The 13,652-nt window shown below is 36.6% G+C and overlaps 2 protein-coding genes across 6 annotated transcripts in view; one reads left to right on the plus strand and one right to left on the minus strand.

Annotated features, from left to right (window-relative positions):
* LOC127880130 (pyroglutamyl-peptidase 1-like) overlaps positions 1–13,652 on the plus strand; it is a 483,820-nt gene that overhangs the window by 429,964 nt on the left and 40,204 nt on the right. The window lies entirely within an intron of this gene.
* The window catches only part of LOC127880112 (MAU2 chromatid cohesion factor homolog), a 35,519-nt gene continuing 29,413 nt past the window's right edge, over positions 7,547–13,652 (minus strand). For all 5 annotated transcript variants that reach the window (XM_052427342.1, XM_052427341.1, XM_052427340.1 and 2 more), the window contains 3 exons: positions 13,094–13,184; positions 12,458–12,585; positions 7,547–11,414 (listed from right to left, as the gene is read on the minus strand). In XM_052427342.1, coding sequence (XP_052283302.1) covers positions 11,364–11,414; positions 12,458–12,585; positions 13,094–13,184 — 270 coding nt within the window. In that variant the 3' untranslated portion in view covers positions 7,547–11,363. The remainder of the gene's footprint in view (positions 11,415–12,457; positions 12,586–13,093; positions 13,185–13,652) is intronic.

Genomic DNA, 13,652 nt, shown 5'->3' on the forward strand with positions numbered 1-13,652 from the left:
ACATTTAATGTCCAGCATTATTCAATAGCGACATAAATATACTGCATTAAAATGCTTCCCGCGTTGATATCGAAATCTTCCTTCTTGTCTAAGGAAATTTTATTGACATGTACAATTTGTGGCGTACCGTTCTGTAATATTGTCACCCCCGGAAACCAGTATTGTTTAAAAATATTATTACGATTGAAAAGATATGCAGGCTATAGTAAAACATTTTTTACCGTAAAAAAATAATTAGAAGCAATATGAGCATAATGGATTTCGTCTTCACTGTGTAGTGTAACTATGAACGACGACATAATTATATAATTAATAACTAATTCATTTATTAAGTTCACTCCGATTGTATTATGTCTATTATATAAATACTACTTTTAATAAATCGAGCTAATTGACTTTTGTACAAAGTCTTCGAGTAGTACAATTTCAAAATTCGTAATAATTAGTTTCAATTAAAATATTTTCAATGTTCTGAGTTCAGCAATAAATCTAAACGTTCTTACAAAAGCTATCCTTCGAATCTAGCTCTCTTTATACCAAAATAATTGCCATATGGTCGTCTACAGTGTGGTTCTGTAGCTACAGCAAACATACGTTGCTCGCGGATATCTCATACATAAATATTTGGATCATTTAATTTTGTTTGTATCGACTAAGAATGGATTACTAATGCAATCATGTTGGTTCGCGTCTTATATTGTTACATTATTAATTGTTACTTTTTTCATTGACCCCAATCCTAGCTAACAAAAACTTAAACATAAACGAAACGAAAACCTGGTGCTGTGTTAATTGAAGATAATTAAGGAAGCACAAAAACGGTGCTTTGTTTGCTTTTTGATATACCAAATTTAATTTGAATAGCATTGATGGATTGTAATGAAATAGAAACTACGTAATCAGTGGCTTACTTTTTTGTTGCGTTGACAAGTTCACATTATGTCAAAAAAGAAGTAATTCTGTTTCAAAAAAATGTATATTTGAAACGCAAGTTGCAATGGTTAATCGCAAATTCACCTCCTTAATAAAGCGAAGTATGCATTTCGCAAGACAAAAACACCGCTTCACTTTTAATTGCGTTCATATAAACGGTATTACCTACGGTGGCATAGAGGTGACATTCACTTTTTTTAGCATAGTTGCGGTTACGCAACTATGCTTATGTTAGAGCTACATTTCGAAAACCGACATGGAACGGTTGACCATTATGAAGCCTTACCTGATCAAAAATCAGACGAAATATCTATTTAATATAGTATAAGGTAATTCTAACATTTTTTTATTTAGAAACGTTTTTCTAACGTTTTGTTCCAAGAATATTGCTGACACCGTTTTTAGTGAATTTTTCTAAGACCGTTTTACGTGAAAAAACCTTCTAAGAAACTAAAACAAATTTCGTTCGTAAAACAATTCTGTTCTGGTTGATAGTGATCTCACACCTACTTTCTATTTCCTTTGTTTACTGTTCTGGGAGAGGTCAAATTCATTATGCCCTGGTTTAAGGATATGTAGAACTTCATTGGTTAATTATAAATAGAAATTAACATATTCTCAACAGGAAGTGGGGCATAAAGCACTTTCATTCTTTGTAAATGTGTGAAAAAATAGCGGAGTACGATGAATGTTTTCTGATTTATGACATGGATTCTGACCTGCCTTTCTATGGATTTAATGAAGTAGAGTTTGAAAGTAATAGAGATGTGTTAATTGAAATTTAAATGATTTACTTTGAGCCAGAAATTAACGTTATGTGAAGAGCTTACGGTTTAAATGTGGCATCGAATTTAATGGATTCGCGCAAATTCTGGACGAGTGTTGTGTCTGTAAAATATTAAATGGAATGCCGTAAATGTATCAAGTCGGAAAAGAAAAAGGATGGTTGCATAATGGTATGCGTGAAATAATGTAATTCTACGTATTTATTTTCATAGTTATGTCATTTTGGCAACACATTCGTCACGATTTGGAATTCTCGTTTCTAAAAATAGAACATTTTGGTAGCATGAACCAACAAGGGAGGCGACTCGTGATATCAGAAATTGTTAACGTTACAATAAACTAAATAATCGAGTCATGAATAATCGAGTCTAGATTGGTTACCTCCCCTTATCTTTCGCTACTCTCTATATAGGGATCGGTACAAGCTAATTTTACCGGTCCAAAATTGGACCGGTTATTTTTAGAAACATATCAGGGGAAATAATCCGTGTACCTTTTCCGGTTTATTTTCCCGCACTTTTTGACAGCTGACAGGTAAGAATGACAGCTCGTTCTAGTCAAATAAGATTCATAATACATATGCAACTTGAGTACTACATGATACATAATATCCTCGCGTTACCTTAAAGTGGAAATTCTTGATTTGTGAGCATGTGAATTTTTGTATTTGATCTAGTTATCAACGGAATGATAGAGAGATTTAAAAAAATAATCCGGGGAATGCCGTGCGCGAACCATAACATCTTAACGTCACGTCACGAATGGCGCTACCGATTGGTCTTCGCGTTATCCAATTAAAATCGCCGATACATTAGCCTGTACCTGTTGTATATTATAGTCAACGAAATCAACGGTTATATTCAACGGGGGACCAGTTAATAATCGAGTCATGAAGGATGAAGGTCTGTACTCTCTAAACCAGGGACCTATACTGTATAGGTCCCTGTCTAAACAAATCATCAAATTTTCCTCGAAGGCATGTTTTACACTTTAGACTGTTGTTCTGGTTTTATCGTTTGGAGATATTGATAGGGTAAGCATAGGTGTTCACTATTAAATACCTGAAATAAGATAAAGTTAGAGATTAAAGTAAAAAATGGTACTGCAAAAGGTTACAATCCACAATAAAACGGTCGAAAAAAGAAGGTGCAAAAACAGTCGATTTTGATTTGAGTCGAATTCTTTTTTGGTTTGAACATGACATATCTTTTTTATTACTTAAATCGATTCAGCTAAGAATGCCCGTCAAGAAAAGATATGGTTATGGGGGTCTCTATGTGCAAAATGTTGTATTTATTTTCGCTCAAATTTGTCGCTTTTACATTGAAACATATAAGGAAACTATTTAGTATATTTTGACGTAAACACTGACTTCAGCAGCACCTTCCCCGTATCTTGCAACTATGCTTTCAACGCCATCGGCGCTCTCGTTTAAATTGCACTCCTCTTTTTTCTATCTCGTGGCCACGAGTTAGCTAAGTCGGGATCTCGAGATCACGAGAGGTGACATTCACTTCTCTTTTTTTTAATTGCTCTCCTCTTTTTTCTATCTCGTGGCCACGAGTTAGCTATGTCGTGGCCACGAGATAGAAAAAAGAGGAGTGCAAAACTAAATAAAAGCGGCGTGCAATTAAAAAAAGAGTAGTAGTAGTAGTAGTAGTAGTAACAGCAGCAACAACAACAATAACAGCAGTAGTAGTAGCAGTAATAGTAGTACTAATAGTAGTATGTTATGTTTTATCAGAGCCATGCCTGCTTTGACCAGCTATATATATATGCGTACAGAATATTTACACATGTTACGCAAAATTTGATTGGCTGACTAATTCGGGATCTCGAGATAGCGAAAATTCTCTCCTCTTTTGATTATTGCACTCTGCTTTATTTACTGCACCGCTCTTTTTTTAATTGCACGCCACTTTTATTTAGTTTTGCACTCCTCTTTTTAGCTCACCTGAGCACAACGTGCTCATGGTGAGCTTTTGTGATCGCCTTTTGTCCGTCGTGCGTCGTGTGTCGTGCGCCGTCAACATTTGCCTTGTGAACACTCCAGACGCCACATTTATTGTCCGATCTTCATGAAATTTGGTCAGAAGATTGGTCTCAATGATATCTTGGATGAGTTCAAAAATCGTAACCTTTGCTTGAATAACATGGCTGCCAAGGGGCGGGGCATTTTTCCTTATATGGCTATATATGGCTATAGTAAAATCTTGTGAACACTCTAGAGGCCACATTTGTTGTTTGATCTTCATAAAACTTGGTCAGAAGATTCATTCCAATAATATCTTGGACGAGTTCGAAAATGATGCCGGTTGGTTGAAAAACATGGCCGCCAGGGGGCGGGGCATTTTTCCTTATATGGCTATAATAAAACCTTGTTAACACTCTAGAGGCCACATTTATTTTCCGATCTTCTTGAAACTTGGTCAGACGATTGGTCTCAATGATATCTTGGATGAGTTCGAAAATCGTAACCTTTGCTTGAAAAACATGGCTGCCAAGTGGCGGGGCATTTTTCCTTATATGGCTATATATGGCTATAGTAAAATCTTGTGAACACTCTAGAGGCCACATTTATTGTTTGATATTCATAAAACTGGGTCAGAAGATTCATTCCAATAATATCTTGGACGAGTGCGAAAATGATGCCGGTTGGTTGAAAACATGGCCGCCAGGGGGCGGGGCATTTTTCCTTATATGGCTATAGTAAAACCTTGTTTACACTCAAGAGGCCACATTTATTTTCTGATCTTCATGAAACTTGGTCAGAAGATTTGTCCCAATGATATCTTGGATGAGTTTGAAAATCGTAACCTTTGCCTGAAAAAAAAGGCTGCCAAGGTGCGGGGCATTTTTCCTTATATGGCTATATATGGCTATAGTAAAACCTTAATTGATAACACTCTAGAGGCCACATTTATTTTCCGATCGTCATGAAACTTGGTCAGAAGATTTGTCCCAATAATATCTTGTTATCTCAGGTGAGCGACTTTGGGCCTTTCAGGCCCTCTTGTTTCTATCTCGTGGCCACGACATAGCTAACTCGTGGCCACGAGATAGAAAAAAAGAGGAGAGCAATTTAAAAAAAGAGAAGTGAATGTCACCTCTATGCCACCGTAATTTCCCCCGACAGAAATATATTATATAAACGATACATAGATTTTCGCCTTACCACACATTTGCCTAGTTAAAAATAGCTAGTATTATGCATTGTAATTTGCTCGATAGATAATTGGATCGACACGGCCGTTAACCAAGATGTGTTGCAGTCTTGCAGAGCCTTTCAGTGTTGGCACAACGGGAGAGGGGATGCTCGCACATCGCTGAAATGGCCCACAAGTCACCTGGGGATGACTAGAAGCCGATTCATGTCACCCTGGGGTGACGTCAAGCCGAAGCTAGTCACCCCCGGGTGACTTAAATCAGCTTCATGTCATCCGCGGGTGACTAGAATCGGCTTCATGTCACCCCCGGGTGACATAAATCGGCTTGAAGTCACCCTAGGGTGACAAGAATCGGCTTCTAGTCACCCCCGGGTGACTTGTGGGCCATTTCAGGTCGACAATGGCCCAATGAGCGATGGTCGATCCCTCTGTAAGACAGTTGACCTTTAGTTGGTAATTGTATTTGCGTGAACAATAATATCTTCAAATTTGTTTCACCTTCAATATTGTCCAAGGGAAAATGAGTTTGTGTGTTCTTGGCATTGAAGCGCATTTTGAATGTGTTGGCCCAGTCTTTTAAGTGCTTCACGTTTTACTGATGGACAATGCAGTCCTGACGTTTTGTGAAGTTTATCGTCTGCAAATAGGCAACCTGATTACTTAACTGAGTCTGGCAGTTTGTTGATGTGGCAGAAGAATAGCATGGGGCATATGACTATGCCCTGGGATACACCGGGGTCGACTGTAGCCGGGTTGAATTTCTCTCCTTCCACAACTTTCATGCTCATGTCTGTGAGAAAATCCTCGAGCTAGTGGTTGATGCTGCCAATAACGCTATACTGCTCTAGTTTATGAAGAAGCCTTTTATGTGGAACGGTATATGAAGCCTTTCGTGAGGAGATCGTAAACAGTGGTCAGCAGTTGTGTTGCTCAGGAGTATCCTATACGAAAACAATTTCTAAAGTTAGTAAGGCTCATTGGGTCATTGTCGACCTGAAATGGCTTGGTGACTAGAAGCCGATTCATGTTACCCTGGGGTGACTTCAAGCCGATTCAAGTCACCCGGTCGGCTTGAAGTTACCCCAGGGTGACATGAATCGGCTTGAAGTCACCATAGGGTGACAAGAATCGGCTTCTAGTCACCCCGGTTGACTTAAAGCAATTTCAAGTCGGCAATGACCCAATGCGCGTTAGTAAGGGTGCTGTTATTCTCCATGTAGGTAATGTGGTTACATATATTGTGCTCTAGTAGCTCGCATGTTACGCAGTGTAAGGGAACAGGTCTCTACTTTTCAGCTTACCTTTTTTAAAGATATTTTTTTCCCATGTAGGCTATTGTGTTTCTTAAATTAATTAGAAATTGAAAAGGTGCGTATGTTTTATATGTGTTTGAGCAAATATGCATGTTTAAAAAAAAAATCGGGTAAGGTATTTTTCACAAACGCACAATCCCAGTGCCTTTCAAAAGGTGAAGACCTTTTCAGGTTATGACATATAATGTAATTCGCTCATGGATTTTGACTGTGTGAAGAACATATTTTTAAACCAATTATATTATCATGACATACATGTTTTTCAGTCCATAAATTGACACATTCACCAAAAAGAAACTGCAATCGCTTATTATTATTATCGATCTACTAAATCATTTTGAATTTTTCCCCAAAAGAAGTGGAACCTATGCCAAGTAGGTTCTAAGAACAGGAGGTGAGCTTCTGAACAATATATCACTAAACAGTCATATTGTCACATGGCAGTCACATCGAGTATATCAAATGTCTATATGAAATACACATTTATTTTATTGTTATTTTGTTGTTTACATCATCCATATTGATAAGTTTTGCATGTACTAGAATTGTCGTAAAAATAGTACCTGGTAGTTTATATTTATAATTTGCCCAGCCATTACTGAGGACAAGTATCCGAAATGAAAATGAGTGTACTTAGGTAGTCATTTGTAAATAGATGCTTTGTTACAGTGGAAAAGATGACATAAGATGTGGTGTCCTGCCATGTACCGATGTTTTGAAAGACTAATGAATATTTGAGCTGAAATGTTGGACTAGAAATTAGACATACAATGGCAGACATATTCGCTTTGATAGAATGTTAAATCTTGCATTTTTGTCAGTCAAGTGAAGTTTTCTTCACCTGGCATGTTAGTATTATTATTCATTTGTAGTTTTCATTTTTTAGTCCGTCTATAGTAAATGTTTTAATGACATGAAATGCAAATCATATTCACTTAGTAACCCAGTTTGAATGTTAGTACAAATGATCGGGCAGTGAACAAGTATCGATATTGTAATGTAGAAGTTATGGATTTACCCTAATGAATTTCTTAACCCAAGTTAGGATAATAGAAGTATTCGAAGATAAATGACAATTAAACAGTAATAGATAAATGGCCGCCAATTAGCAAATTGTATTATTATGACTTGCTTTTGTGCCTGATTTTTTGTTACTTCATGCCAAAGTAGCAAGTATGTTCACAAAGAATATTTGATGGGAGGTCATGCTCATACACATCATTTGTAGTGAATGCCATTTATTACCCTGCTGTTACCATAGCTCACATAAACAATCAAACCCGCTACTTCATACACACAGGTAATTACATGAGCTAAATGAGTTGGTAAACATATAAGAAAATCATGTTTATTTATGTTGCTTTAATGACATGAGGTATTTATAAAGAAATCCTAGCAACAATGCTGTATTGTGGAGAACAATTGGAAAAAAGAATGAAACATTAATTATATTTTCAATTTGAAAGTTTTCTCCCATTCAATTTAAATTGATACATTCATATTTAATCTGATGAAATAATGCACTAAAATATTCTTCAGATTTTGAGGATTAAGCACCCAATCTGAATAATGTATTGATAAATTGACATGTTTAATACCACAAAGGTTGTATACATGTAGATGGTACATTATGCCGTTTGCACATCCAATCATATGTTTAATCTTCCCCTGACAAAGACACACACAAAAATCTATAAAGAATATTGGTGAAACTGACAGATGCTCTCCTGTGATACGCTTTGTGGATAATTGTTTGTTAATTTTTGGAAAACAATGACCAAAATCAAGTCCCTAAAAACTCACTGGAGCAGAATGACATTACCAAATGGCCATGTTTGCTCTGGAGGTACACTGCATATAAAGATTGAGCAAATTCAGATCATTACTTCAGGACATCAGAAACAAAAATATAAAATTCATTAAAAAAATCATTTTATTAATCAAAGGAATATAATTGCCTAAAACAAATATTGAATGGAATAACCTGACAATATATGCATGTCCACCTAATAGGAATGCTGCATATGAAGTGTCTTGAAGTTTAGATCACAAGTGTCAGAGATCTCACATGGGAAGATATTACCGTATTATTCAAAAGGCAAAGTCCCCTGAAAAATCAACCGATCGGTATGACCTTACAACACCCTTAAAGAAAAATGAATTCAAGATTTAATGAAATTTCGATAATTTCTTCCTGAGATCTTGTTCTGACACAAAAAAATTCTTTAGAAAATAGCGCATCAATAATCAAAGGGGAATAACTCCCAGAAAAATCACTGGCACAGGACAATCTTACAATGTTGCACATGTCCTCCATATAGAGATGCTGCATCATAGGTTTGATCAAACTTATACCATCGATCTTGTGCTTAAAACAAAAAATGACATATAATTATTCGAAAGGGAATAACTCTCTAAAAAATCACTGGCATGGGACAACCTGACAATGATGCATATGGCTTCCCTTAAAGGATGCTGAATATGAAGTTTCATTAAATTTGGATTATAAGTATCTGAGATCTTGAACAGAAACAAAAAGTGACATATAAATCAAATAAAAGGGCACCAACTCCCTTGCTTGAAAAATCGATGGTCCGGAACAATCTCTCAAGGATGCAACTGTCCACCTAATAGGGATACTGCAGATCAAGTTTCATAAAATTAAAATAATTTGTTTCTTGCACTAAACCAAAAGTGTGACACATGGAAAGACAGACACAAAGACGGAAGTTGGACAGAGACGATTATCGGGAAAACTGTTCAGACTCACGCAAACTGAGCTGCATCATTATAAGAATTTGAGCAGACAAACAACACGTCAACGATATGCTCATCCTTTTTGGGGAACAAACAAATGCATGCAAAATTACAGCAAAATTTGACTCGTACAAAAGTAGCAAGCAGTGATGTAGACCAACACTAATTATTGCACATAATTGATTCCTACCCAAGATAATGTAATCATTACTCAGGATTTTGCTAAAAAAAAAAAATGACATTAATAAAAAAGAGGGGTTGAAAGGCCCAAAGTCCCTCACCTGAGATACAAAAAAAAGAACTGACCTGTTCTGTGCAACTTGATATATCATAAGAACAAATGTTCTGACCCCAAGTTTCATGAAGAGTGAACTATAAATGTAAGTTTTAGAGTGCAAACAAGGTGTTACTAAAGCCATTTTAGGAAAATGGCCCACCCCCTAGCGGCCATGTTTTTCAACCAACTGGAACCATTTTGAACTTGTCCAAGATATCATTGGGACAAATCTTCTGACCAAGTTTCATTAAGATCAGACAATAAATGTGGCCTCTTAGAGTGTTCACAAGGTTTTAATATAGCCATATTAGGATTAATGCCCCGACCCCTGGTCGCCATGTTTTTCAACCAACTGGAACCATTTTCGAACCTGTGTATAAGATATCATTGGCATAAATCTTCTCACCAAATTTCATGAAGATTGGACAATAAATGTAGCCTCTAGAGTGTTAACAAGGCAAATGTTGATGCTGCAAGCCATCACAAACGCGTGACAGACAAAAGGAGATCACAAAAGCTCACCTTGAACGCATTGTGCTCAGGTTAGCTTAAAACAAGAGATGTGTTCGTCAGAAACACAATGCCCCCTATTGCGCTGCTTTGAATTAAAAAAAAATTTTTTGACCTTGAAGGATGACCTTGACCCTGAAGTTCCACCACTCAAAATGTGCAGCTTCATGAGAACGCCGCTTTGATTTTTTAATTTTTTTTTGACCTTGAAGGATGACCTTGACCTTCCACCACTCAAAATGTGCAGCTTCATGAGATGCACATGCATGCCAAATATCAAGTTACTATCTTGAATATTGAAAAAGTTATGGCTAATGTTAACGTTTTTTTCGGACGGACGGATAGACTAACTGACAGACAGTTCAACTGCTATATGCCACCCTACCGGGGGCATAAAAAACAAACTGATCTTTATCTTACCCAAATAACTGATTTTTTAATTTCAATCTAAAACACCTCATAAACATTATAGTATGTGAGTTTCATATGTGTATTTCATATAACAAAACCACAAGAACAACATAAGTTAGCTACCCAATCAAATACAAAGCTAAAATATGTCATTGTTCATTTCTTAAGTACTACTCCTGAGTGATATTGTATAGAATATTTAATTATTCCTCATGCACAATATTCTAACAAACAAAATTGACATTAATGTATGAACAATATATTAAAAGATTACTCAAAGCTTGCCACAGAAGGTAACACATGCTCCAAAGGATATCCTGGTCCGGGATGCAATACATCAGTAACTAAACAAACAAATTTATATCAACTCTTCCTTGTCATAAGTTATGGAGTGGAAAAGAAAATATATGCCAATTGCCTGACCTTGATCTTTCACATTTGGTCATGGAGAATCATGAAAAGTCATATTATGAAAGGGGCTTGTTAACAGTTTAGCAAAATAAACATTGTTTATAATTTATAATTGATTAAAAAAAGAATACATCCATAATATTTTAAAACGCTAATTAAAATATTTAATCCATATGATACTTTATTGATAATCATCGATCATAATCTGAAAATGAATAAACATGGCTTTTAATCTACTCTTCAAAAGCCTGCACAGCGCAGTGGAAGCACATAAGTTTTTGCTTCTAGTTGTTCAAATTATTCAAAACTATTGCAAAAACAACAATTTTATTACTAAACACATTTAATGACAATAAAAAAATATACGGACTGTAAACAAGTCCTTTTAAAATCGTCCAAGGCAATAAAAAGTTATACAGCCAAAACACAATTTCAATGGATAATACGACCCCACCCACCCAAAACAAACACCCATTGGGTGATGCTGTCCCATATGTCCTCAGTAGAGGGCAAACAAAGACCGGTAGTTTATATAAAGGTGTTTTTTACTGAATTCACTTAACACTCTAGTACTACAGGTAAATGACCAGTGAACTGTCTTATTGTATACATGATCACTTAAAAAATTGTTTAAAATTCTGCAGAATATACAAGACAACTAGCATCCATTCAGAAGATTGAATGTGATTTCAGTTCAAATTTAATCTTCTAAATTTAATATATTCTTTCTCTAGACAGGTTGATTTAAAGCCTGGTGACTGGGTAGCTGCTACTCATTCCTCCAAATTCATCAGCGTCCTAGATGCCTCCAGTAGTGTTCAAATGAAATGGACATGGTCCATCAGTCCACTGAAAACAAGCAAATTCGTTGAATGGATATCCCCCGCCAATATGCTTCTGGACACAAAAGTGTTATATTTGACACTCAAAAAAGCATTTTTTCAAGATACAAAGGGCCATAACTCCGTTATTAACAGATGGTGTACAATGCCATTTGGCGTGCATCATCCTCTTATCCATATATATACTCATACCAAGTTTCAATGAAATCCGCCAAAGCACTTCCAACATATGGCTCCAGACGGACGGAAAAACGGACGGAAAACGCCAAAACAATATCCCTCCGCCGATGGCAGGGGATAAAAAGACAAATTTATGAGAAAACATTCCCATCACTTTTCTATCATGTCCACTTGTATGATGGTTAATTGAAATATTTGCCGATTAAGTTTTTCAAATACCAAAAGGTTTTTAAGTCAAGATTACATTCTCCTTTACAACTATTTTTCACCATTTACAAGTGTTTTTTTTGCAAACGTGTTAGTTCCCAAGAAATCAAAAACATGATTTTAACACATAATTATTATGTGCCATCTCATTTTTGTACTCGGTAACTTAAGAGTTTATTTTCTTTGGTAAATAACCATTTGTCCAAACAATACTGGTCTCCTGCTGATGTATGTTGTATATTGTGGAATCATTGGAATTGGCACAGCCCAAACTAAGAGTAATTTCAACCTCAGACAGACATGTTCTAGCCATCTGAAATTTGCTCAACACGAGGCAAGAAAAAAGCACATATATTATATGTCTGCTAAATGAAAAACTCCACTGTGTTTCTGCAACCACAAACTGCTATCGGCCTGTATAAGTCCGTGCTGACATGGATTAGTCTGTGCTAACCTGTGTAAGTCTGCGTTTCGACAGATTACCTGTATTAGTCTGTGCCAATTTGTATAAATCTGTTTCATACCTATATAAGTCTGTGCTCACCTATATAGTTTGTGCTGACCTGTATAAGTCTGTGCTCACCTGTGAAATTCTGTGCTCATCTGTATAAGTTCGTGCTCACCTGTATAAGTCTTTGCTCACCTGTATAATTCTGTGCTCACCTGTATCAGCCCATGCTCTGAAAGCTGTGTGGACTGGAAGTGGTCCTCTAGCAGCATCTTGGAGAAGTTTGCGTGCAGTCTACACTCCTCCTCTTCCTTTACAGAGTCCCCTGACAGCCGATACAGGTCTGAAAACGGTGGACCATATTAGCTGCATCATCATCCTGAGACAATTGATCTCATGCCATATGCGAACAGTGTAGCTCCAGACAGGCCTGCACAGTCTGGACTGGAGCTACCCTGTCAACTATAAAGTTACACAAGGTTTCGTGGTCTCATAAGCAGACAAGGTAGGTCCTGATGATTTTGATGCACAATCTGGTCTGTAGCTATGCTGGCCTAATATGGGATAGATTCAGTTTTGACGTGGGTCATATGTCAGGTCTAATTATACTGTTTTATCAAATCACTAGGTAAAATGCACCCCTAATAATAAATTGAGCCTTATCTCAGTATTGCCGAGATAAAGTGTCAAATGCTGAACTGTAACATTTTATGTTTTTCTTGTTTATTTTCTGTACATATTGCACAGGCTAATCTAGGATGACATTTAATTCACATGCACTAGGCCCAATTTTCCAATAACACAGCTTATATCATTGATTGAGTTAGCTAGAGAATGCCTGACTGCGATACCTTTCAGTAATGAAGAGGCCCATAGCTGAACATGCACGTCTGGTATCTTGCCTGCCAGCTGCATGGCTGGGGTCACCATGTTCTGGGATTCCTGAAACACAGACACAAAACAGGAATATGAACCTTGATCTGGGAATTTAGGGTTTAATGCATGTGCGTAAAGTGTTGTCCCAGATTAGACTGTGCATTCCAGGCAGGTCAATCAGGGACAACAATTTCCGATTTTACTTAATTTTTTCCACGTAGTCTCTTAAACTTAAATCCAGGGTAGCAGGAAAGTGTCATCCCTAATTGACCTGTGCTGATTGCTCAGGCTAATATAAGACAACACTTTACACACATGCATTAAACCCCATTTTCACAGACCAAGGCTCATATTCAAGTAAGCAATAGAACTACCAACAATCTCAACACAAACATATCACAGTGCCATGGTACAGAAGTGCAGTGGAGAATGTTCTGAAACTATCTGTAAACACAGACAGAAGAAATAATTATGCTACTTTTTAATACACAAAAACAAACTAAAATCGATGCAGAAACCAAAGTAACATTTGTA

This window comes from Dreissena polymorpha, chromosome 4 (genome assembly GCF_020536995.1).
Source record: "Dreissena polymorpha isolate Duluth1 chromosome 4, UMN_Dpol_1.0, whole genome shotgun sequence".
Taxonomy (NCBI): Eukaryota; Metazoa; Mollusca; class Bivalvia; order Myida; family Dreissenidae; genus Dreissena; species Dreissena polymorpha.